Raw genomic sequence first — 25,074 nt, 5'->3', positions numbered from 1 at the left:
AAGATGTATGGTGCTGTTCCACTGAAATACAGGGTACTGCAGTGAGCGTTTTAGAAGCAGGTTTTATTAGCCCTTAATTGTTAGTTCTGCTCTGTGCTTTCTTCAGAAAGTCTTGGCTGTGGTGCCAGAAGTGAGGCAGGAGAGAGAAACCCTTGACAGACTCTGGCGCGTACAACGTTGCATTTCGGAAAGGGAATTTAATATAAGGATAAAGGTGATCCTCTTAGTTCTCCACTCTAGCTTTCTTCTCCAAGGGAGTAAATGAGTATGTAGGGAGACGCCATTTTTAAACCAACCAAAAATTTGGATGTTTACAACTCGCTGGGGTCACTTTTTTCCTCAAAAGGAGCTATCCTCATAGAAGTTAGCATGTTTTGACGTGTATCTTCCGTTCGGTGTGTATGTTTCTGGGGCTGATAGATACATGTGAATCGTATCAATCCTAGAACCACGGAGCACGTACGTCTTGTAAGGGTCACCTGCAGAAAGCTGGAGATCTCATTGAGTTTGTTGGCTGTGCATGGCAGAATGCAGGTTCATCTGTATGCTTGGCCTCCTGAGAAACTCCTCCTGAAGGTAAATCTCTCTGAAATGAGTCTTTATGACACAGAGGTCCTGGAGATTGATGAAGCATCTTGCCCTTTTCCTCTGCCCTTTGGGATATGGAGGAGGTAGACTCGGATAAGCCATGGCAGTAGTTGTTGCCCATAAGCTGCATCTAAAATGCTTTATCCTGAGCTGAAACTTCTCACTGGAGTCATGTCGTCAACGCGATCACCCGGCAGGCGTTGTGCCTTGGCAGCCTGTCCTGGGGACTCCTGCAGATGTTTTGAATATTGTTGTCTTCATGGTCAAATTAAATGTGGAGCCAGGAACACTCTTCCCCGCTGCCTTGAAGATACTGTTTTATTTCCACCCTCCATTTGCACAATGATGTTAAAATGTTACTGAAGACAAAGCAGAGCAAAGATTCAGCTCATGGTCTTAGCCGTGCTGGTTTTGCTTGGATACGTTTTGGATTTTTGCTCTTCAGTGAGCACTGTTCTCTTTGGGCCTCAGAGACAGAGCAAATATTGCACCTTAGCAAGACTTTAGGTTTCTTTGAGGAAAAGAGAGCTTACAAGAAGAAAAAAGGCTTACTCAGTGGCTTGGGTAAGTGTGGCGGCATTCGTGCCGTGCGGAGCTAACAGGAGTCTCAAGACAAATGCGGGCACTCAGAAATGTTGCTAGTCCATCATTCACTTGTGCCTGTTCAGGTGTGGCATAAGTGAAAATCCATCTAGTCCAAACGTGACCTTGTCCAGGAGAGAAATACCGGTTCCAGGTAGTACGGATAGTCTGCTGTTGGCACTGAATACAGCGGCAGGGAGCTTCGGGAAAGAAAGGGAAAGCTGCAGGTATGAAATCCTCAGTCATCAATAATGCATGTTAGCCTCTTTACCAAAATAGCAATTAAAGATTTAATGTGTACGTTTTACTAGTTAATGGGGGCACATTGTTTTTTACTGCAAAAGTCAGTAGTAATTCAGTACCTCTCAAAAAGGAAAATAAAACAGCCATTAAAAATGCTTGTCTAAACTGTTTGTGTTTGCAGAAAAATGGCCAGGCTTTTACAGTCAAATAATGTCAGATTTTAATATTTAGAGAAAAACGTGGGGGAAGTGATTTGGAATACATGCCTCTTAAAATGCAAAAGGCCAAACGAATCTCTCCGTGATCCTGCTTAAATTTATAAAGAAATAGGCACCGTAGGAGTCTTTAAAAGCTGTGCAGACATTTTAATGCTGAAGTCAGACGAGTGCCAATTTTTTAATATCATATACTATGTGATAGTAACAGATACTTCTGTACATATCGAAGCTTGAAAAATATAATCGCGTTGCCTACTGGCTGCCCCTTGAGTGTTCGGTGCCCGATCGCACGCAGTTTTCATAATATACAGGCTACGGATAGCGATACGTAATCAGGAACCGGCTCTCCTCCTCTTGCATCTCAGGGAACGGGTCCTACTGTCCATCCCTTTTTTCATGAGAAATCTTTCCAAGTCTTTGCGCTACTCTGCTAAAGAATTCACCAGCGTAGAGGAGGTCTCCCAGTTGCTGAAGTAGTGCTCGAAGGACAAAACGTGCGGTCCTTGCAGCTCGTAGAAGGCAAACGGCACGGTGTTTATGGAGAGAGGGAACGGCGGGGAACTGGTGGGATGAGATGCCATCGGTCATCATCAGCTGTGGTTTTTTTGGTCAGCAGCGTAACTGTGGCTTCACGTCCAAGTAGAAGAAGTTGTCATCGAGGTCATGGACGTTTGTATGAGTAGGGTGGGAGAGCACAGTGCAAACCACAGCGTTGTTTGGAAATGGGAGGTTTGGGGATCTGCGAAAAAGGATTGAGTTTTGGAAGCAGAGCTAGTTTGTTTTCAAAGGCAGGGAGTATTGAGCGGCCATGGTCTTTCTCCCACCTTAGTCTTCCCTACGTGGCTGTGGGTCTCCATCGGGAGCCCCAGAACGGCGAGAACCGAGCCGTGCCCAGCGGCAGGGAAGGGGGGCACACCAATTCCCCCTTCACAGAAATCCCTGTTCAAGCATAGAGAGCGCGGTGGTCGGCGTAAATGGTGCGCTTTAGGGAATAAGTCATCTGTTCCCGTTAATCTTCCTTTAAACGCTCTCTTTACACATACACTAGAGCGTGGGGAAGGAGGTTTGGAGATGTTTTCTCTTACCCATCAGCGCGGTACTCGAGAAGAGAGGCTTTCACTGGGGTTCAGATACACAAAAGGAAAAATTTCAGTCTTAGAAAGCTTGTGTGCCTTGAAGTTGCTCATTAAGAATTCAGTGTGATAAGATCATAACTGTCAATAAAGTCAGCTTTTACTATTCCTATAATTATTATTATTATTGTAACTGCTTTTGTTAAATCTGCTGCTTTGCATTTTCCCTAGAAGTTGATAAATCTATTCATCCTTCTCTCCTCTTTAGATTTAAGAAAAGCAATATAGATTTGGGGAAATCAAGAAATGCCTATAGTTCTGCAACAGCCAGTTAGAAAGAATTCAACTACAGTATACTTTATCTTATTTTTATAATTTGGAAAAGAAAAAATGATCAATTTTCTCTGCTTTGTTCAAGGCTTTTCTTTTTTGGGTTATCCTCTTACTTTAAATATCACCAAAGAGAGTCAATACTGGCTTTTCCAATCTGATTAAATCTTTCGGCTTTACCATTCTGATTTCCTGGTGAAAACTGGTGGAAGTCATATAAGGAGGTCAAATCGGTAACTTTGGAACAACAGTTGTCTCTGAAACTAGACGTACGTCATTCCTCACCGGGTGTCATGAGTACTGAACTGTGCAAAACACTTTGTGCTGCTGTATTATCTTTCATCTAAGTCCCTCTAAGTACAATATGAACTTTTAGTCTAGGTTTTTTGATTTGCTAGAGTTTTTCAGCTGCCGTTATGTTATGAACAAGGACAATAAGATATTTTTATGTGTTTGTTTTTTTTTTCCTTTACAGTTGTTTCCTGTCTTTGCTCCTGGTGGCAGCTGTGGTTTGGAAGATTAAACAAAGTTGCTGGGCATCGCGACGAAGAGAGGTTGAAATGACAAAATTGAATGCTATCTCTTAAATGACTTTTTTATAGTTGTTCTCTCTTGTATTTAGTCACATATGCATAACATTAACCTTCAGTTAAGGATAAGCTCCACTAATCTATAAATGCTTCTGGTTAGGGATTTATAATAGTGTACTTTCGTTTGGAGTTTCAGTGACAAATGATGCTATTTTAGTATCCTGATGCTGCAGTTTCTGTGAAGCGCAAAACATAGGGGTGAATGTCCTGTGTTCCCAGAACTCAGGTTCTAGGCAGCAGAAATACAAAACCACCACAAATTAGGAGATTCTTTACATCTGTTTCAAAAGTGCTGAAGCTCTGAACCGCATTAGCTCCTCCTTTAATCTATTAAAAAACAGACTAATCCCCATTTTAAAATTAAAAGCTTATTGAAATGTTTTGGGATTGGTTTTGTTGCTGGTTTGGTTTTGGTGGTTGTTTTTTTTTTCCTGGAAAACAGCAGTAAAAGAGAAAGATGGGAGAAGGCACCCCTGATTTGGAAAGCTATAGTATACCACTTAAAAAGGCAATTTCTAGTGCCAGAGCTTTCTCCTCTCCAGCTAGCCATGGCCCATACCAGCTTCCTGACTTCTTCTTGTTCGCAGCATGTAAAAAATTGTGTGCTTTACACTCCCCAAAATACAGTTCCTTCTTGTTTATCCCTGATGCATTCGGTGAGTTGTTTTGGGGTTTCTTACCACTCTATTTTTGTGCTGCTCAACTGAAGCTAATTTCACGTTACAACCTAAACACGCAGGGTGACCGAGACAGGATGGCTAACATGTTGTCACTCAGTAGCATAAGGAATATATCCTTATTTCTGATTTTTAAGCATAAATGCAGAAATGTCTAGCAGAGAGGCGTAGAGGAGCCAGTCCTGTGTGCCACAAGGCAGACGACTGCGTGTTCCTGGGGTTTTCTTGCTGTGGAAAGCACTAAAAGCGTGGGAGGCAGAGCCCTGTAGAAAGTACAAATATAGCAGAGGTGAGGCTGGGCTGTGCCTGGGATTAGTTTTAGGAGCTTTGTCTTGTGCAATCTATTTACCTTTATGTAAAATGAGAGGAGCCAGATTTTATTCGAGTGAGTCCATGTGTGCTTCCTGTACGTAAGTGTCTATACCAGATATCTTTTCCTAAGGGCTGAGGTGCGTCTCTCGCCTGCCTTTCGATTTTAGGGTGAAATCTGCCCATTCCCATCGATTTTCCTCCCAGCTGTCCCGCTGGGATGAAGCTCTTGGCAACGGGACACCCAGCCACGTAACTGTTCTACCCAAGGGTGTTTTATTCATTCGTTGTAGATGAGCAGGAGTATTCTGGGGGTTAATTTTTATAGTGCTGAAATTCTGTACAACTGCCCGTTTCTTGCATATCTTCAAAAAAATCTCTATCTGGTTGTACTTTGCAGTGCAGTAGTGGGAATAGTATAAATTTATTCAATCTGAGGATCTCTTTTCTTATAATAAGGCAGGATGATGTCTGATAACTCTTTTCCTCTTCTTCTTCTTTCTGCTTCGGATGTTTTTACTCTTTCCAGTGAACTCAAATGCATAATAGAATCAGTGGTTTTCAAACAGATAACCCTTAATCTTTGAAATAATTTAAGTCTTTGAGGTTTTCTGTATTCTCTGAAGGTAGATAAATTTTTACTAGGGCGGCTGGTTTTTTCCTTCTCACTTTCTTGGCAAGAAAGTAAGCTGGAGTCAGCATAACATTCCCTGTTGGCTCCTGGGGTTAAATGTTATCTAAGAATGTATAAGGAATATAGACTGAGAAGTAAATACTGTGCTTTGGAGCTCAGGTAAAATACTTTAGTAGTGGCCTAAATGAAAAATGTCTCTATAAATTAAGTTACTTTCAGACTGATGCTTGTTTTAAGGAAAAAATCTGGAGTACTAGCAACATATTGGCATGGTTTAGTCTTAAATTCAGTTTTCATGTGTGGCTATTTGACGGGCAGTTCATCAAAGTGTTCTTTTCCTGGTGGATTCCTGTCTTTTGCTGTTATTTGTCTTGCTCCTTCTTCACATCTAGCGACTTTATCTTGTAGTTCATAGACCTCTGCTATTGCATTCCTCTTTTGTTAGAAATACTTTTTTAAATCTTTGCCATGCCATTATTAGATATATTAGTAAAGACTGTCTCCAGATACAAAAGTCTGCCCAAAAATTCTTTGACTTTTTGGTATTATCTAAGATGATTTTATAGCTTGCAGGGTTTTGTTTTATACGGACTCCCAACACATCATAGCAAGGCTCTCTTTAAACGTTAATAGTTAAAATAAAGATTAATAACAGTGGGCTACGCTGCCAGTTTTAAGTGTGCACAAGTTTACCCCCTCTGTTGTTTGAGGCATGTGATTTTTAGATTTGCCATTCGTCCTTCCTTTGGAGATGGCAGCTCTCTTTGGTTTTCTCCATTACTCTAGAGGAGTCTTGGATCACAGAGTTTGCAGGCTGGACTGAGAAAAACAGATTTCATTTTATCACTTTTTTTTTTTTTTTCCCTCTATAAACTTCTGACACAGTTGATGGAGACCACCTCCTCCACCTCCTCCCACCATATTACAAATTAGAGGCTAGGTGAAAGGAAAGATGATTAAGCAGCAGTGGCAGGACATCCAATTCAGACAGCGTATTGTAAACGTTAAGTTAATACATGCTCCAGCCCCGGAGGAAGATATTTCTCTGGTTTGGGCTATATTTTTAGAAGTAGTCAAGTTACAGTCGCCTGTCTCCCATGGGTTGTGCTGTAGTAATTCTGTGCTTGTTCTCTAATCTTAACCCAAAAGTAAGTAAAATATAATTCAATCTGCAGGTAATTCCCAGCTATCAATCACTTCTGCTTCCAATATAAGCTTTGCAAGTGCCTAACTTCTTATCGCAGTGCAGAGTGAAAAATAGATAGCTGAAGCTTAATCTGAGATATGTATAGGACAGGAAAGGGAATGTGTTGAAAGGTCTAGTAGTCAAAATTATTCAGATGGTATTGCTTGGAAAATGTGTTGGGAGAAGTACAGCTGTGCTTGGTGTATCAGGTTAATGGAACAGAGCATCAGCATTTGGTCGAAACCAAATTTGCATTATTCCTTGCTGAGAAAGCAGTGTGCTACAGATCCAGAATCTACATCAGGATCTTGTAAAATACATAAGATTCCCCTGATTTTTATTTTCGTTCCTGCAGCTAATCCTTTCTGACCGGCTGCCTGCACATGTCGGTGCTGATGTTGCTCAGCCTTAAGGCGAAAGGATCTTTTAGGGGTGCAAACACGGCGTAGCAACTGTATAGTTGTAGGAAAATGAGTTTGGAGCACTGAGCAAAAGTTCAGGCTTTGCAGAGTATAAAACTCGACCTGAAGTAAAAATGGGAACAATTTGTGTCATATCAGGCATGGAGGAGATGGGATTGTAAATTGTGTGTTTATTCCCTCTCCAGTGAGCTCCAAGTTTAAGTATCTTCAGACATCTTAAAGAGGGAAAATGGAAATAAAAAGGCAGCTTTTATAGGAGGCTTAGGATGAGGTGAATGACATTAGGAAATAGGGATAGGAAACCTTTCTATCTTGTTTCTAGAAAATGACACGTTAAATATATCAAGGTGGTAATAGAGAATAATGCACAAAATACGAGAGTGGCATTAGAAATTTAATATGCTCATCTGCTGTCATGAATTCTCTGTCCTATTGTTTTATTTTAGCATCAAAAATCCTATTCCCTTCACCCTCACTCTGCTTCGTCTCCTCCACTTTAGCAAGAAATAGGTCCTCTTAACGTTTCCAGCAAATGGAGCGTGGACAGTGATTTGGCCGACGCAGTGTAAGTGTCTGTGCGATGGTCAGCTGGATCGCTGCCCGTGCCCCCTCGGGGTGTGTTGGGAGCATCGACACCAAGCACGTACAGACATAGCTAAATTTGGGTGTCTAGAGCTCAGTTGCACCCTTACGTACATAAAATTGTCAATGTTTTGCCTCCTTTCTTGCCAAGACTATCCAGGACTGAGCTTTTTTACTCTGTGCACAGCCCAACTTATTCAGGATGGGTTTTATGTATGGATTTACTGCAGGGTTTATCCTTCTCCTTCCTGACCTCATTGCTGAAACCTTTTTTCCTCCCAAGTGTATTCGAAATGTAGCAGCGCTTCTTTTTTCACTGGCATCCTCTGCTGTAACGTCCATGAACACTGAATACCTTTTAGGCAGGAGGTTTTCTGTGTTCATTTTTACAGCAAAGACTTTCCAAGGGATGTGTGCTTTGTATTATTTATTGCCCTGCCTTCGTTTTCTTCCCCTTCCTGCTCTCACCTGTTAGTATTTCATTCATCTCTTATATCTTCTCTCAGACTGTGATTTAGGGCATCCTTTGTCAAAGAACAGGATTCAGGATTGGAATATTTTCAAACTGTAACTGTAAATCAGGATCTTCATTGCTGTCTGGAGTCTCCAGTGGTGTTTTGGAAGGATCTGCTATCGACCTTATGCAGGAACATTAAAAGGTCAGGCTACAAATATCCCTAGATTTGGGCGGTCCCAGGTGCTTTGGAGGGCTTGTAAGAAATGAGATGTGCCGGAATTTGCTGCTGATTCTCCAAGCTCCCGGCAGTCATTTGGCACGTAGACCACCTTGTTCGACAGCACCGATGGCACTCGTCAGTGTCTGTCAGCCGAGAAGAATATATTAACTGCTGGTTGGTGTAGTTTGTAGAGGAAACATGGAGGAGTGAGAAATCATGGCAGGCAGATGACCTCTGCGGAGGTCTTGATTACGTGGTCAGCACACTCAGTTGTCTCATCGGGGTGAAACGTAAGCCCGTGTATGTATTTTTTTTAAACAGTTAGGGTGAGTTTACATCCCAGAATACCCATTCCCTGGACAACAGACTGAAATGATGGTGGCCGCAGTGATTTAATAACTGTACGTAAATTCCCAGTTCCGGCATTTGTAAGTAGAGTAATACAGTAAGAGCCCAGTGTTAGTATTGTGTGTAACCGGTTATTGGATCCTGTGTCCACTCTGGTCTCAGCAATGTCTTGGGTGTTGCAGGTGGTTCAGAACAACACTGCAAGATTAATTTGTTATCTGGAAGATAAGCGAGACACTAAAGCGTCACAAATTACTCATTTTATCCAAGGAAGAACATACTGAGGTTTGATGATGTGAGTCAGTGTCTGTGAAAAGGAATTGTAGAAGATTCATGATGGGATAAGGGTCTTCTAAATGACCAGCCAAAGGCATAACACCCAGTGGCTGCACCTGGGGGTAAAAAAGTCAAAAGCCGTTTTGTTTTTCTCCTCATTTTAATGGCGACAGTAGCAATGCCAACAATTTTTTTTTAGAAACGTAGCGCCCAGATCAGAATTTGAGTGCTTTTGGAAGGAACTTTTCTAGCTCAACCCAAGTCACATGCTTGTGGAAATCGCACAGTGCAGTTCGGTGGCTCGTACTATGCAGGGGGTCAGATCGAATAATCGTAACTATTTCTGCTCCCCCTAAATTTAAAATCTATGGATGGGAACCAACTCATAGTGCCTGTAGGCTTTTTCCAAAATACAAATGCTGCGTGCTCTCTGCAGTGATCTATGCGGCTTTGGTCACCAACTGAAGGAAATTATAGCAGAAATAAGAGATGCCCTGAAGAGGAAAAACATCCCAAAATATTAATGTTGACAAGAGATTCCAGCTCGGGGGGAAATTGATGGTCCATTTTTGTCTGAACATGCTCCTGTCACTTCTGTGCCTAATTGAGCTCATCTCTGGTTGAACTTGCAGATGGCCAGTTATAGCTGACCATTTGTAGCTTTAATATGTCCATGTAGGACGCCACCATATCAGCCTGGCAATCGCATATGTACTGTTGGCATCCAGCTGAGCTCTTCTCGCCCGGTCTTTAGCGGTGTTGCCGCTAGAGAATTAAGTTGGGTTTAGTACATCCCAAAAAAGAACTGTTGGCCGGTATTTGTGACGATGAAGCTAGACTATCTTAGTCTAACTCTAGGAGAGTTCAGCCTCGTTATTAAAAACCCCGCAACTGTATGTATATTGAAGCTGTTGTCATTTCAGACTCCTAGGTGTCTCTCTGATGATAGGAATCAGTGCTACAGGTATCTAATTTAGCTATTTGGAAAAATCAAGGAGAGAAGCAGCGTTGTGTAATTATGCTGGAAGAGCTCTAGTCAATCAAAGGTGCGCTCTGCTATTGTGTAATTATCTGATATTGGTATATATTTTAGTCTGCATGGACTATATACTTCTGGTCTTTTAAAAAAAAAATGATATCTTATTCTTCTTATTAAAGGTCAGGTTTTCCGTGCCCTCCTACTGGGCATGATTATGATGAATAACTTACTTATCTTAATCAGCCCCGAATTAAATATCTTCTGTCATTTCAGCATGAGGCAACTTCCCAGCAGCTTTGCTTTCTGGTTTGTTGTAGTTTTGAAGTGTGGAAATGCCTGTTGAGAAGCATTTGAACATTAATTCTCTCCTCCTCTCTCTTTCAACATAGCCTACAAAGTCAGTTACAAAACTAATTAGCTAACATTAATATGTGCACTGCTCTAGGGGCTTAAAAACTTAATTTTCAGTGATGATGGAAGTGTCAGAGAAAATTGTTTGTTTGTTGACTTACATGGTAGTTAACGTAATTGTAGCTAAATGCTTTAAATCACTTATTTCTGAGACAATGTGGCTCATCTTCATGCAATATTTATATCTTGTATGTTTATTTCTTTGCTGATGCCCCTTTTTATTTTGTAGGTAACTCCATTGTCTTCTCCCCTTTCCCCCAAGGTCACCAAGTAACTATTAACATCAAGCAAAGATTCCCACATCAGGATATATAAAAATATATAGAGAAATATATATATAATGTACAGTGATGCCTGAGCACCCGTCGTTGCTGGCCACGCAGACATGCAGCTCCATCTGGCTGCTGTTGCCACCGGGAAGGACACCTTCTCCAAAGGCCCTTGGGAACCCCAGGAGGGTGGTGTTCCCTTCTCAGCCACCCGTGAGCTGCCGTTTTGGCAGATGTCATTACAGGAGAGCTCTGGGACAAGTTCTCCAGACGAGGTTTTCTAAGTTAGTCATGCCTGGAAATAGGTAGTTGATCGTTTATGTGCATACACAAAGAGGTATTTGTGCACAAATGGGATCAGCCACCTCCTGAATTCAAACGAAGCTCTTACAGCAATTCAGGATGTGCAGGAATCAGCTCAAAGCGCCTGTCTACCAGTGCAACCGCTCTACCCAGTATGTTTTCGAAGGACAGGAGCGCTCTTCGTCCTCTGACCTCAACAGAATCCCTGTGACTTTGCTTAGCAAGTCGCCAAGTCGGAGCTGATAAGCCTTGCTGGGAGAATTTTGTTACCCTTTGCTCGGTGGATGCAGCAAGACCTTTAGGTGTTTGATCAGGCTGTGTGGTTTATCTGTTGTGCGGAGCCTTGGAGGGAACATGTAAGGGGACTGACACACGGAATAACTTTGCAGAATTGAGGCTGTTTAAAAGACTGGTCAGGAAGAAGACGACAGCTTTGTTCTGTTTCTTTATCACCCTCTGTTTAGCCCCGGTTGGGAGGGGATGACCGGGGTTTCTGAATCCACGTTGGCGAATAGCTTCATTACGCACTGCGTGGTAGAGCTGCACACTTCGGCTTGATACAGGAAAATGCCAAACATTCTGTTCTGTCCCAAAATCTCTTTTTTTTTTTTCTAAATGTCTTAAACAAGAAGAGTACAAATTAGTTTGTTTCCTTATCTTCATCTTTCTTCTCTTTCCATGACACTGGAGCTGTTACTTTCTTTAGACTCGCTGTCGTTTGTGAGGTCTCCTGGTTTTGGCCCATTGGACCAGTTTATCTTTGCAACACAGACTAGTGGTTCAAAACACACAGCTGATGTCAGAGTCTCCTGCTTTTTAAAGCTGGCTGTGGATGGCATGGAGAACGCAGCACAGCTGCTGATTCTGCTTCTTCTTAACAGAGTGGAGCTTGATTTTTCCACGGTGGTACAGAAACACGGCAGCAGAGACCCAGTTCAGCAGGCGGTTGATCGTAGCCTTAGCTTTGGAGCACCAACCCAAATTCATTGCAACCTTGAAGGTTGTAATAGGAATCGTCAAAGGATGACCTTTAATTGTACTTGCCTCATCAAAGTAAAGGAACGTGTAGCTTGCTCTGTTGAAATATCTTCAGCAAAAATTCCTGTAAAACCCAAATGTTATGTCCTGAGGATAAAACAGCAAGCTGTTGGTCCAGAAGGATCTGAATTTCAGAATACTTTGAAGGATTAGATCTACAAATTTCCTGGAAAAAACCCCAACTGCTGCTAAGACAATTGCTCTTGTCTGGCTCTCCTTTTTGAAGTTCACCTCCTTCAGCCTTAGACTGGCATCATGGTACCAGACGTTCTTGCTGATACCCTGCCCGAATACGTCCTGTCTGCTGGAAATGCTCTGCTCCCTTTCCCGTGGGTCCTGCTTGCTTTGCTTTTACTCTGCCTTCGGATGAAAGCTCATCCGTGCCTGGTGTTCACTTAGCACACCCATGGTTTTTTTCCTTCTTGAGTTTCTACTTTTTTCCTTCTCATCTCTGTTGAAAATTGAGATGAAATATTCATGTAAAAACTTGAGTTCATTACAAGTTCTAGATAGCTGTTTTGCTTAGCTTTTCTTTAAAGCCAGTCTTTATAAGGAGCATATAAAATCCAAAACGTGTGGCTTTCTTCTGGAAAAATCAGCGTCCTTTCATGGCTGAAGATATCAGAGCCCCATCTCGAATGGTACCGTAAGCCCTGTGCTCATAAAAGAGACTCTGCAGGGGGCAATTGCTGAGATGGATGGTAGCAGGATGGTTATACGGAGACTGGTGACTGCTTTATTGTCATGAATAAAATGTTCGGGCTTTTCTTGTCAGAAAACACAGCATAGGTTATATTAGTCAATTAACCTGCTAACCTGAATAGCTGTTTTTCTTTTGCGTGAGAGCCCGTGCTATTGCATGAAAAGGTTTTCCTGAATTCCTCTGGCGGTTTTTCTCCCATCAGTAACACACTACTCATTTTGGATTATCCATTACTCAACATGTATGAATTTAAAGAATCACTGGGAGGAAACCCTGCATTTCTGCACCTCTAGTGCTGGGTGCTACGAGATGAGCAACCTCGGTGGTCTCCCGTCCTCCTTGCTGTTCTTCTCCTCTGCCGTAGACCGTCGAGTTTGTTTATCGCCAGGTTCCCTTAGCGTCTGGTTGCACCAAAACCTTCGGGTGTTGTTTAAACACTTCCCCGTTCTGCGATTGCTTTAACTTGTGATTTTTTTGGAAGCAGTTTTTCTGCTGATAGTGGCGCGGGGGGGGGGAAATATCAATGCAAATGAAAGTTGTGCAGGTTCTCACAGTTTGCGGTTACTAAAGTATTAAAGGCCAGCAGTGTGTTCCAATACATGCTTTTTGATGTGGTTTTATTGTAAGCCTGTCAAACGTTTTGCCTTTAAAATCCTCTTCAGACATAAACGATTTAAAATATTCCCAGGTTGTCCTATTAACTGTGTGATCCAGAAACCAAAGATTTGCTTGAAAGAGTATTGAGGTTCATTATTTTAAATCTCAGAAAGCCAATCGTTAGGAATGAGGGTAAGCCAGGTTCCAGGGTATCTTGATGTTAAGTGCCGCTGATTTCTAATGACATGCTCAGCGTCTTGGCTAGGGAAATGCCACAATTTCTCCCTTACGACATAATAAAATCTTTTAATTAAAATTTTGACACACCAAACAAATATCAAAGGATATATATACGTGCACAGGTTAAACGTGCACAGTGCATGCCTTGGGGGAAAGAGTGACATTCTGGTTACAGAACAATTATTTCTCAAATTTATTCTTAATTTTGGGGGGGGGAATTGGTTTTGTAACATGACTTGTGCTACACCAGAAACTGGTGTTAGGAAAAGGATGTTCTCCCTTAGGTGAGAACATCAGTTCTCCCTTTGGTTGCAGCTTGGACCTTTGGTTTTACCTGGTTTGGCCACTGTTCTGCTGAGAGTCAGCTGGCTTTGGGACAACCCCGAAAGCCATAGTTTCCCTTGGCCAGTTCAGAAAATGAAAGCAGTAACGTTGCTGTCAGCATTGCTTTTCCCATTGCTCGTGTTGTAGCACATCTCTGCCTTCACAGCACTGCTCGGGGTTTTATTTCTTGAAGCTCCTGTTGACTTCAGTAGGAGTCATGTTGCCAAATTGCACATTTTCTTTAATAAACTAAACTTCCTTCAAAGAGCTAATAGCTTTTAGTTCGTAAGTCTCTTGGACATCTTCATCAGGACAGCTTGTTCTTTGATTTTATAGCCATTAAACAAAGCGCTTTATGATAGCTGAAGGGGACAATTGCAGGAACAACAACCCAGCAATCTGTTTCACACTTGCTTTAGTCTGCAATCTGCTGGTGTGCTTTAAATATTCGAAAACTCCTCGTGTTCTTTGATCCAAGTGTGAGTTACACACAAGTTTGCTTGCAAATGCTTAGTACAGCTCCGTTTGTGTGAATTCCTTGGGTTTTTTGCTTTGTGACAGTATCTACAATCTGCTCTGAAATGCTTTTTTTTTGCCTTTTTTTTTTTTTTTTTTCTTTCCACAGTTAATCAAAATTTTGCCACTTGCCTTTTATGGCAGTGAAATTTTGTTTTTGGTATTTTTTTTTATTAGACTGAGGTCCATACAGGCTTATATACCCCACCCAAGCTTAGTTTCGTCCACCTCATTGTACCTACCTGCCACCTTGCCTGAACCCCAAGCTTACAGAGACAGCCTTCCGATTTTCTACTCAAAAAAACCAAATCTGGCTTGGCAAAGAAAACACCATAGAAGTTCATTTAGGAGATCAAGAAAATGATGATGTAATTAGTTTGGTCCAAACGAGTTGCTGGATAGCAGCATCTTCCTTCCGCCTGTGTGCTGTGTCCCCTTCTGCTCTGCTGGATGTGGGTTATTTGGGGCACGATGCATTTTGTGGTGGTTTTAGCACTTTTTGAGTGCTGTGAACGATCAGTTAGGGCTGGGAGTGTCAAATTGCCCAGAGTTAATGTGGAAATGCAGGTGGCGATGGTGGGAAAATACACAGGGCATTTGGTGGTGCCTCAATCCAGCTTTAAAAACAGAGTGTAACTAGTATTGCTGCCGCTGAGTAGTAATACTAAACGTGTAAAGCTGCGTACAACAAGTGGTTTGGGCAGTCGCTGCATTTCGGGGTAAGGCTGCTGGTTTTTTACACGCTCTACAAAGCGTATGCCTCTTTCCTTATTAAATAGGGGCACCGAGTCACATCGGCCCCATTGCTTCTGGGAATTAGGGTTATGGCTTCTGCATCCGCTTATTGGTTGTGTAGCTTGCTGTTAATATTAGAGATTAGCTGCTGAAGCCAAAAAGAAGCGTGTCCACAGCTCAGCTAAAATTGAAATGCTGTTTCCAGCCCAACCGTATAGGAAGTAAGGGGGTTTTTTTGTGTGTTAAAAAAAGGGAGCTGCATCATAATGCTTAAAAGTGCTTAAAAGTAGAATAAAAAGATGTCTTGTGTCATCAAGGCTTGCAGAGATTTACCCAGGAAAATGTTTTCTATTTTAATAAAACATATTGCAACAAGGACATGCTTGCCATTTGATATATTTGCTGCGTTCAGAAAGGAAACAAACAATAAAAAAGATGATTATTCAATAGATGCCTGACAGCATTTTGCTAGTGCTGTTATAAAAAATATCAAATTCTTTCTTACAGTAGTTACGTACTGCTGCTAGTTTAATTGTAAAATGGTTCCAACAAATCCTGGGGAGTCCTATCATGCCCCAGACAGGTGATGACAAACTACTGGGGTATCGCAGCTTAAAAAGTAAATAACTGCTTTACGGAGACTTAAGCAGATGCCTTTTCCCTCACAAACGAGTCAGGCTAAGACCGTGCGTGTAGCTTTACTCGCAGTAACCTGTTCAGTTGTAGTAGTGTGAATATTTACAATTATCTGTCTGTACCCTTAAGCCCGTTAAAACACCAGGAGGTTATTTTTCCGTATTCATTGATATCCCTTCGTATTGGGTAAAATCTCTCTGATGCATGGGGTTTTTTCATCTTTGTGTTGGAACAATACAATAATAATATTTTTCTGTTTATTAAATTAGCAACTACTCCGTGAGATGCAACAGATGGCAAGTCGCCCCTTCGCCTCCATCAACGTTGCCTTAGAAACAGATGAAGAGCCGCCAGATCTCATTGGGGGAAGCATAAAGGTGAGAGCGGGTGCTTTAGGATGGTCCTCACCAGAATTAATCATGGATGCTTGTTTTAAACTGTGCTTAACGCAATAATCCCAAATCTTCTATTTGTTATGTACCTGCAAGAAAACATAAGTCCAACAGGGCCAACAGATATCGTTTTCATTTGCTTTTATCCCTTCAGGTATGCATTTACAACTTTTGGGCTGGTTTAGATAAAAGTTATGCTGTGTGTAGGGTATGAGATTTTGTGTTTGCCTTGTTAGTTTTTATGCCGCGTAATAGAGAAGAATGCGGCTTTACACAGGAGAACGTTTGGCTAGAAATAGCTATAGGTGCTGCAAATAGAAACCATTTTTTCTGTGGTATCTCCAAGCAAACAGGAATATAATCGTGTCTGTGTACTGTAACAGTGTTAACATATTTCTGATTATATATATATGTTCAAATACATCTTGTGATGCGCAAATAGGAGTGGGGAGAAATCATTGTCTTACACCAGGCTGGCGTGTTCTTAGACACAACATGTTGTATTTTTAGGAAAAGCATATTTAAAAGGAGACTAATGAATTAAAAGATCTTTTCAATGTGATGCTTTGACTAGCAGACTTGTACACAAAAAGAAAAAAACTCAGAACCTGAGAACACTGATTATTTTTGTTTCCTATCTAAGGTAGCTGATTTGTTTTATTTAGACTTCAGTTTTTTGGAAGTCTTCCTCATTAGTCCAGGCACAAAGTTTCTCCCCACCTGTTGCTGTGATAAGAGAGCAGCTTATGCTTTTCTATAAAAAATGTGCGTAGTTTTATTATTGTAAAGCACATGAAAACAATCTGACCCGAGAACTTCTGTTTGGTGAGTAAAATTATTTAAATCTTGGCGTTAGTATCAAAAAATGCCACAATTGTATAGCCCTTGCTCTTCCTTATTTATCTGTGAATATAGTCTTTCATGGCAGGTTGTAACACTTTTTTTTTTTTTTTTTTCCACCTGATTGGTGTCCTGCAGCGTCATCCGGGTGGGCACTGCGTAGAAGAAACTTTTCAATATATTGTCTTAGTTTTCTTCTGGTTATTTACTGTGTTCTACATCCAAACCTTTAGTCCCAAGCTTGAGTGTTTCCTGTGATTGCCCCACATTGGAGTGCTTCATGAATTAATTGTTACCTTCCTCTGAAGTCAGGGACTATTGTCCCCGTTTTGCAGAGATGAACCTGGGAGCGTAGTGAAAATAAAGTAAAATTTGCAGAGGCACTCAGTAATTTGGGTAACTGAGTCAGCTTAGCCGACCTGTCTCTAGGACCTCTCCTTGGAGGCTCTGACTGGTTCTACTCCCCATTGACTTTCGTTTTGACTCCAGATTGTTCAGTTTTTCTGAGTTTTTATAATTTCTGTACTTGTGTTATGAGGATGGTAGGCACTGGGAGTCATTAGCTGCTAATTGCTCACCAGTGCTTTGAAATACATGCTTGTAAAAGTGGATTGTCACTCAACAAATTAGCATGAACCTTTTTTTTCATTGCTTCATCGAAGAAGCCGCGGGATGTGTATGGACGTTCCCATCGGGCTGGAGGTGGATTTGTGAGGCTGGAGCCTGGCTGCTGATGGTTTTGGGTTGCGGTCTGTCTGTCTGGGGGCGCTTCCCTTCCCCCCTGTCCATTTTCTGGAAATAAGCTAACTAAAAGCACCTCTCTGGTAGGATCAGGCCAGAACAAAGCTGTCCCAAACTTTTCAATCTCTCTGACAAGTTTATCTATACGCCAGAACTACAGAGAAGATAGTAAACTTTGCATCTCTTAGGTTCTGATTAGTGTGTTATTTCTCCTCTTGTTTAGCTGGCAGTGCTTTTTCCTTTTTCATTCGGGCTTTGTTGTTCGCTTTCTCCTCCGTACCTCTCTGCTTTTTGTTTTCTTCTCAGTTTCTTCTTTGATTATAGGAATGTTGAACTCTTCTCTTTTGAAGTGCTTCCACAGACAGCACCGCGGACAGGATTTCATCTTTCTCTCACTTGAAGCTAAGCTTCCTTGCTTTCCCATGTCTGCCGTCATCTTCCATATCTCACTTGTCTGACCTCCCTGGGTTACTCCAGCACGGATGGAGAAGCGTAAGAGATAAGACTGTGGACAGATGTCCTTTTTCAGACCCAGAAATTGTTACCAACTGCTAATTGCCATAAGTGCTGATAACTCATACAAATGTTTCTAAATCCACTTCAGGCATAAATGAGATGGTTTGATTCAGGCAAATAGCACAAACCTTGTCCAGTAGCCTGAAGCCAAGTAGAGAACATGGACGTGAAATGTTGTGCCAGCGAGTAACTTCATCTGCTGAAAGATCTGGGTGCAGAACGAGGATGCTTTTCCACGACAAGGAGAGTTGCTAAATTTTGGAGGGGTTTATATATTTTTTTTTTTTATCACGTTGGAGAATTTGGATAGAGGATAAAAGTATGTATAAAAGTCTGGAGTGTTTCAGCAAAGTGGAAATTGGACGGAGAGGAGAGGAGGCTCAGGAAGTTTGCGGGTTGTGAGCAACTTGGGGAATGACGCTTCTGAGATAGTCTGGCCTATTGGATGCTGCGTATAAATGAATTTAAATAGAAGTGAAAAAGCAGTCTCAATATCTATGAGGTCAACTGCAGTTTTTCTCCTTATTCCTTTTGCACCTGCATGGGAGAAAAGCTCTTAGCAGGAGGGAGCTGCAGGAAGATGGGCCGGGATGATATAGAAATGTGGAATTGCATTTTTCTTTGTGTTTTGTCTGGTCTTTAATTATTAGCTGAGAAAAGAGTGAAGAGAAATGTTGCTACGTTGTTAGACTGTAAGCCATTCTCCAGTCGGTGTGCTTTTCGCTGTGTCAAAATTTGAAAGCCTTCGTTTTAATGAAGGAAATCCAGGCTTGTGTTATCATAAGTGCCTTGATGTTTTTCTTTCCCCATGTGAATCAAAACCTTTGGTTAATAACGAGCTTATTTGTGGGTTACAAAGGAGAAGTAGAAAATGGGACGTCTTGTCTGCAAGCGATTAATTTCCTTTTCCATTGTGCATAGCCAACTGGCAGCCAGTGTCAAGCTAGCTCCATCCTAAGCTAATGTACTCCAGCTGGACAGTATTAGAACCGTGTTTTCAATTAGTATTTTTCCTGGGGTACTTAGAAGGAATAGAAAGTGTTTTACCTGCAGGGAAACTATTCATATTACAGTCCGCAGCTAGGCAACATGTAACTAGCTGCTTTGGTTTATTTCCCACTCAACAAATACCCAGTGGATCACAAATCTACCACTAAATTTGCTTAGTTATTACAAAATCCATTGGCTTTTCTCTGCATCTTTTTGTGCGTTCGGAGGTGCTGCGTATCGCAATTTTTTTTCTAATATTTAACATCCCTGGGTATCTGGGACTCGTCCAAGTGTCTGAACCAGTATTACTGTAAATCAGGCTTTTTTAGGTCTTGGTATCTAATGAATCTAAGTCTTGTAGTCCTATGCAGTGATTTTTTTAGAAGAAACTTTTCTGAAAGAATATAGAAAGTTTATAATTTTGCCATTGATTTCCAGGTATCCTGAAGTTGCTAAAGGCATGAAGTTAGAGCTTGTAGATTCTTGGTAAAAACACATACACAGCATAGCAAGGGAACGCTTAGCTTGAGCAAAACACCTACAGGATCAACGAGAAAATTGTTGCATTAGAAAAATTTATCCTTAAGTCAGAAAAAAATTGCCTTGGAAGTTTTTAAAGGATTTGAAAAATTCTTCTAAACCGGAGCATGTGCCTAGGAGAGCGGGTCTGTAGAACAGCCTTTGCTGTGTTTAGGGAGCCAACGTGCAAAGCCCGTGCTAAGAGGTGATTATTTTTGCATCCGTGATCAACAGGCTGTCCACATCTCTAGCTGCCTAAATGGAGTGAAAGAAGTATTTGGTGAGCAAAATCCTTGTGAAGTTCATTTAGCGTGTTCTGTACCTTCATGCCGACGTGCATTTAATTCTGCTGCGTTAAGCTTCCGAGGGCAAAATAGCTTCACTGCAAATCCTTAATCAGACATCAGCTCACCGAGCTGGCTGATTCCTTAAAAATAGCAGAAAAATTGATGGAAAATAGCATCTCACTCTAGTAATTAGTTTGCTTTGTTATGGAAGAAAGTGCTGTCGAGTGGTTTAAAGACTGCCAGAAGGTCCCATCTGTTCAAGAACTACAGAGATGAAGTGGTGGGCTGATTTAGGAGTGGGCAAGGGATACCACAGATTTATACTTTCGGTCTACTTGTATTTCGCATCTCAGTGGTGCCCTTGTGAAAATCCTTTTCCGTTGCAATTGAAGTTGCAGCCGTCAGTAATGAGCGGAGGAGTGACGAGTTAGAAGTCCTGTGCCACAGGGCGATGGGTTTGGGGAAGCTGCTTGGGTACCGCTGTGGTGAGGACTGATTTGAAATGAAGCGTCGTCCAACTCCAGCACCTCTACAGGGCAACTTCATCTAATTTTTATGTGTAGCTCTGAGCCCTGCTATGTTGGGCTGTTTCGTGCGATGAGAGAAGTTCAGTGAAGAACAGCTAAGGGCCAAGGAACGGATCATTTTTAGGGCTGTTACCCTGTTGTGGTTGTCACTCTTGGTGACTCATTTCCCCTTTAGCTCAAATGTTGTTGACCCACTGTTAGTCCATCGGATTTGCCGATGGACCAGCCTCTGTGACCCTCTCCCAACCCACTGCGCTTAAAAGGAGGGGGGTGAGTGTAAGCACGGCGAGCACGAAGTCTCCCACTTCGCCGGGCCACCGAGCTGAGATGGGGGGTCCTCGTGCAAGCGGGCAGATTTGGAAGGATGGCAGGCTTGAGCTGTGATATATAAAAGTAGTCTTAAGTAGACATGAGCAGGCTGTGGAGATGCACTGGAGGGGGACAGAGCAGGTTAGGGTTTTTCAGAGGTGCTATAAGTAAGCTGAGTGTCATTTATTTATCCTCAAAAGGATAATGGTTGGAGGAAGGGGATGAAATTGAGGGGGGGAAAACACAAAACCGAATAACCTTAATCTGATGTGGCATTTGCTGGAGATGGTTCGCGCGCAGCCTTCGAGGCCAGAAAGGCTGGTTTTATTTCGCCTGACCTGTCTGAGCAGGCTGCTCGGGCTTGTTAGCTTGCCTTTTGAAATGCAATTTAATTTCTAAATTATTCTTTCTGGGGTTTCTAGCATTTGCTAGTTCTAGGAGCTTTTCCCTGCGTTAACACTAAGGCGTTCAAAGCATGTCAGGGTGTAGCCATCTCCTTGTCTTTAGCAAAAGCGCTTCCACTCGTTACACTCGGCCCGCGTCTGCGGGCGGATGGCAGGAGCCCTCCCGTCGCATCGGGGTGACGAGGGACGTACAACAAGAAGCGACCTCCCGGCTTGTACTTTATATTTGGTGTTAATTCTGCTTGTGCTGGCCCACTTTCTAATTCATGGAAAAGCGTACGATCCCCTTTGAAGGAGTGCCGTGCTAGATGGAGTTGCCAGTGGTAAGAAAGGAGCGTTATCTGGGCAGCCGAGGTGTGTAAAACGGATTAGCCGCGCTGGAATTGCATAAAGTCTGGCTGCAATCCGTACTGCGAAAGCAACAACAAAAATACCTGATAAAACCTTCACCTAATGAATTATTTCCAGTTAACGAGCGCCGGGTATCTTGTTTTGATTTCTGTTGCAAAATTAGGGACTTGGGGGAAAAACTTTTGCCACTTCCATAATATATTATATGGAACATAAATATTTGGGAGGGAGCTGTCATGAGATCAACAGAGACATCTGTTAAGCCTGCCTTCTATTTAGGGAATATTTGGTTGATAATTGAGATCGAACTAGTTTTAGATTTGAAGACTGTAAATTTTTCAGCAGGGTGGACCCTGATTTTAGCTGATAAGGAGGAATTTGCTGGAGGGAGAGGAAGGAGGACGAAGCTTCCCGCAGGAGAGGAGGTTTTTTAAGCTCTTTTTTCCCTCTGGTCCAAGCGAGTGTCTCTTCTGATTGCAGCACTAATAACACCAGCAGCTTCTCAAAAACATTATCGGGGAGCTATTTGCATTCTGTTATGCCAAGTTGTTGTTTCGTGTGTCTTGTGTTTGCAGTCTTCATCCAGCTGTCCTGTTTCGTTGGGTTTTTTCTTTGCACTTTCTCACGTGCAAAAACCAGCCAAGTGGTCAAAAACAACCAGAAGAATCCTGCCTCTTCACCCATCTAAAATCAAAATAAATATCCCCTGTTGGCCGTATATATTTTGCCCAGATTTGATACCCACGGCCTCATCCATCCCATCCCCTCCCCGGGGCATCAGCAGGGAATTGAAAAAGAAAGGCGAGCGTCGGCTTACGTGAGTGGCGACGCTCAAAGCTGTGACACGAGATTTTGTCATTTCAGGGTGAGTGCTTCTGAAATACGAACTTGCCTAGCAAAATCCTTTCCTTCACCGAGAGCTTGTGTCTGTGTTTTGCTGGATTGACACTGTGCACTTTAAAATAGAAAGCAGTTGTTAAACGCGGTGGGAGCAAACTGGGTGCCCTGTGAGGCTGGTTTGCGTATGTGCTCCCAGTTACTGGTAACTCGGGGTGCTCGGATCTGTATTTTCAATTTCAGACTGTTAGCATTCATCTAACGGCTTGAACATGATTTTTTTATTTAGTTCCTCGCATGCAGGAAGCGAGCGTTGGGGCCGAGTCGTGAGCAATTCATTCCCCAGCCCCTGTGTCACTTCCGAGGTAGATATCAGGGACAAGGTAAATGTAAATTTTTAATCTAGACTCATTTACTGCAAATTATTGCTGGAAGTTCATTCATCTCTATCTTGGAGGACATACGTATTACCCTGAGAATATGATTTTTAAAACTTAATACTCTATTTTTTATAGAAAATTGCTTGTAACTTATTTTACAAATGTTCAGTCAGCTTTTAATGGCACAATTTAAAAACTTGCAAATGGAATTTGACCCTTTTTCTAGAGTGAAATCATCTGAAGAAGTGGAATCAAATAATAAAGTTGAACTGTTTCAATAATGTTCCTCTTCTCTTCACCCCACCATAAGATTTTCCCTTTATTTTAATTTCCTTACTGGAAATTGAAAACCATGTAAGAGTTATTTGATCAAACCACAGAAATATGTTTTCTTGTTAAGGAAAAAAAATTTATCTACAATATTTTTTTAATACATTTTGAAAAGCAATATGCTGGTAGTGTATTACAGAACCTAAATAAAATTGATGCTGTTTTTTTAAATTGCACAGAATATTTATTGTTCTAGCCATTAGCTTTATGTGACACATTATTAACCTTTAGAATTTGTCGAATATAAGCGGCATAAATAGAAATAATGGGATGAAGTAAAAAAAAGGAATGTTTAGGTTGAACATCATGCCATGTAGCTTGATTGTGGAAAGCATTTGGCTGTGAAATTGTCTCCCAAGGGAACTGGTGGTGCATTCCACACCTGGGTCACCTAGAAATAGCCCAAAGTCCTGGAAAATGCCGTTTGTGGAGAAAATCCTGCTGGGGAAGGCAGTCTAATTAGATGACCTAATAGGTCTGTTACTGCTTTTAACTTCTGTAATTGTTTAAGCTTTACACATATTAAGTACATATCAAAACTCATAAACAACTGAAATTGCGTGGCGTTTTAGTGCTGGTTTTGGCCAGGAAAGTCATCTATGGAAAATAGCCGAGAACAAATTTCGCTGCCTCCAGGAACAACGGGTTTGTGCCACTGCTTAGTAAAATACCATTAACTTTATATTTTCATCCAAAAAAAGGGTCGTCACTGTTTTCAAGCACTGCCTGACACAAAATGCCTGATAGCTCTCCCCGGTTAGAAAGGAGATGCTGCAGTGCGCCGTCCTGACGGTGCACATTGCCCAGTAAAGCGTGTTTAAATCTGTGCGCCAGGCTGAGAGGTCTGTGCTGGTTTGTTGGTCTTTGTTTGACATTTGCGCTATCCTGATTCCTAATTGTTGGGGTGTGTTTTGTGGGGGTTTTTTTCCCTTCCGTATCCGTTCGTCGTAGATTTGCTGGTGCGGAGGAGCAGTCAAAATCCATTGCAGGAGAAAGGTTCGGGCTATCAGCTGCACAAAATTGTCACTCGCAATATTTCTTTGAGGACAAGAAGGGGCTTTAGGGAAGGGTGCCTGATGGGTGGACCAGCTGCAGTTGTCTCCATAGCACAGATGCATCCCACGGGGCAGCACAGCATCCCCTTCGCTGACCTCCATCCTGGCTGCAACCAGAAAGGAGCTGGTCTTCTGGCTACACGTTTCTTACTGCCGCCATGCGCGTTGGCCCCGTGCTTCGTGAGTCAAGGGCACGGCTCCTGTCTGATGATGGGCTCTTGGATTTGGCTCGTGTGGATTGACCCACCACCAAGGGTGAGATCCTCTTTTCCCATTAACTGGGGTCTTTGGCCACCCGCTCCGGCAGCTGGGCTCTGCTCTCCCCTCTGTGCCCCCCTCCCGGTGTGGGACTCTGCTGTTCAGGCACCGCGCGAAGCAGTCATCGTGTGCCAAGTGTCTGAGGGATGCACCTTATTTGCATAGATTTGAATAATGTCTACTTTATTGTGCCATTAAGCCTTCAATAAAAAGGAATTGCTTCTATAATTCAACAATGGGTTTATCAAAACACTCTAAATGAAAGTCTCTGGCAGAGGCTGGTTTTAACCATCTGATGAAAGGTGTTACAAAGTTTGGAGATCAACTATTTTTTTTTTTTTTTAAGTGGGCCACTAAAAGCCACCTGTCAGACTGAAGCACAAGCATTTATAATGACCTGATCTCTGGTTCCCAAGTCCACTCCAAACCTTCTTGCAGAAAAGCAGCTTGGATCTGCAACAAGAGCATTTGGAAACCACGCAAGAGGCAGGCGTGCTGCAGAAGTGGAGAAGAACAGGAGATGTGAGCTCTTCTTAGGTGTCCCCATGAAAATTCAACTAGATGAAGCCAGCCAGCTTCTCCTAAACTCCTTTGCGCCATGGTAGCACCTACATAGGTCATGTCAAAACACTAGTGGGCTCACGGCAAGGCTGGCTGCGGGCAAGATCCGCAATCGAGAGAGCCATTAAGTTGCTGGTTGATTTACCCACGTCTTTTCCTCCACATCTGCGGAATAGGGTCCCCGGGCTCCACCGCCGGGTCGCTCTATATCTCGCAGAGGGCACGGTATGCCCTTCACTCCCGGCTGACCTCTTGCTTGCATCAAATTCATCATTCCCGTCACTCGGCATG

General features: G+C 42.3%; 1 protein-coding gene across 4 annotated transcripts in view; it reads left to right on the top strand.

The window, feature by feature from the left end:
- The window catches only part of ATRN (attractin), a 151,901-nt gene that overhangs the window by 116,026 nt on the left and 10,801 nt on the right, over positions 1-25,074 (top strand). For 3 of the 4 annotated variants that reach the window (XM_054823242.1, XM_054823244.1, XM_054823243.1), the window contains 2 exons: positions 3,510-3,588; positions 15,756-15,863. In XM_054823242.1, coding sequence (XP_054679217.1) covers positions 3,510-3,588; positions 15,756-15,863 — 187 coding nt within the window. The remainder of the gene's footprint in view (positions 1-3,509; positions 3,589-15,755; positions 15,864-25,074) is intronic. The other variant, XM_054823246.1, reaches the window with a different exon arrangement.

This window comes from Grus americana, chromosome 4 (genome assembly GCF_028858705.1).
Source record: "Grus americana isolate bGruAme1 chromosome 4, bGruAme1.mat, whole genome shotgun sequence".
NCBI classification, from domain to species: Eukaryota; Metazoa; Chordata; class Aves; order Gruiformes; family Gruidae; genus Grus; species Grus americana.
The sequence above is the reverse complement of the archived record's forward strand: the minus strand, read 5'-3'. Positions and strand labels throughout refer to the sequence as shown.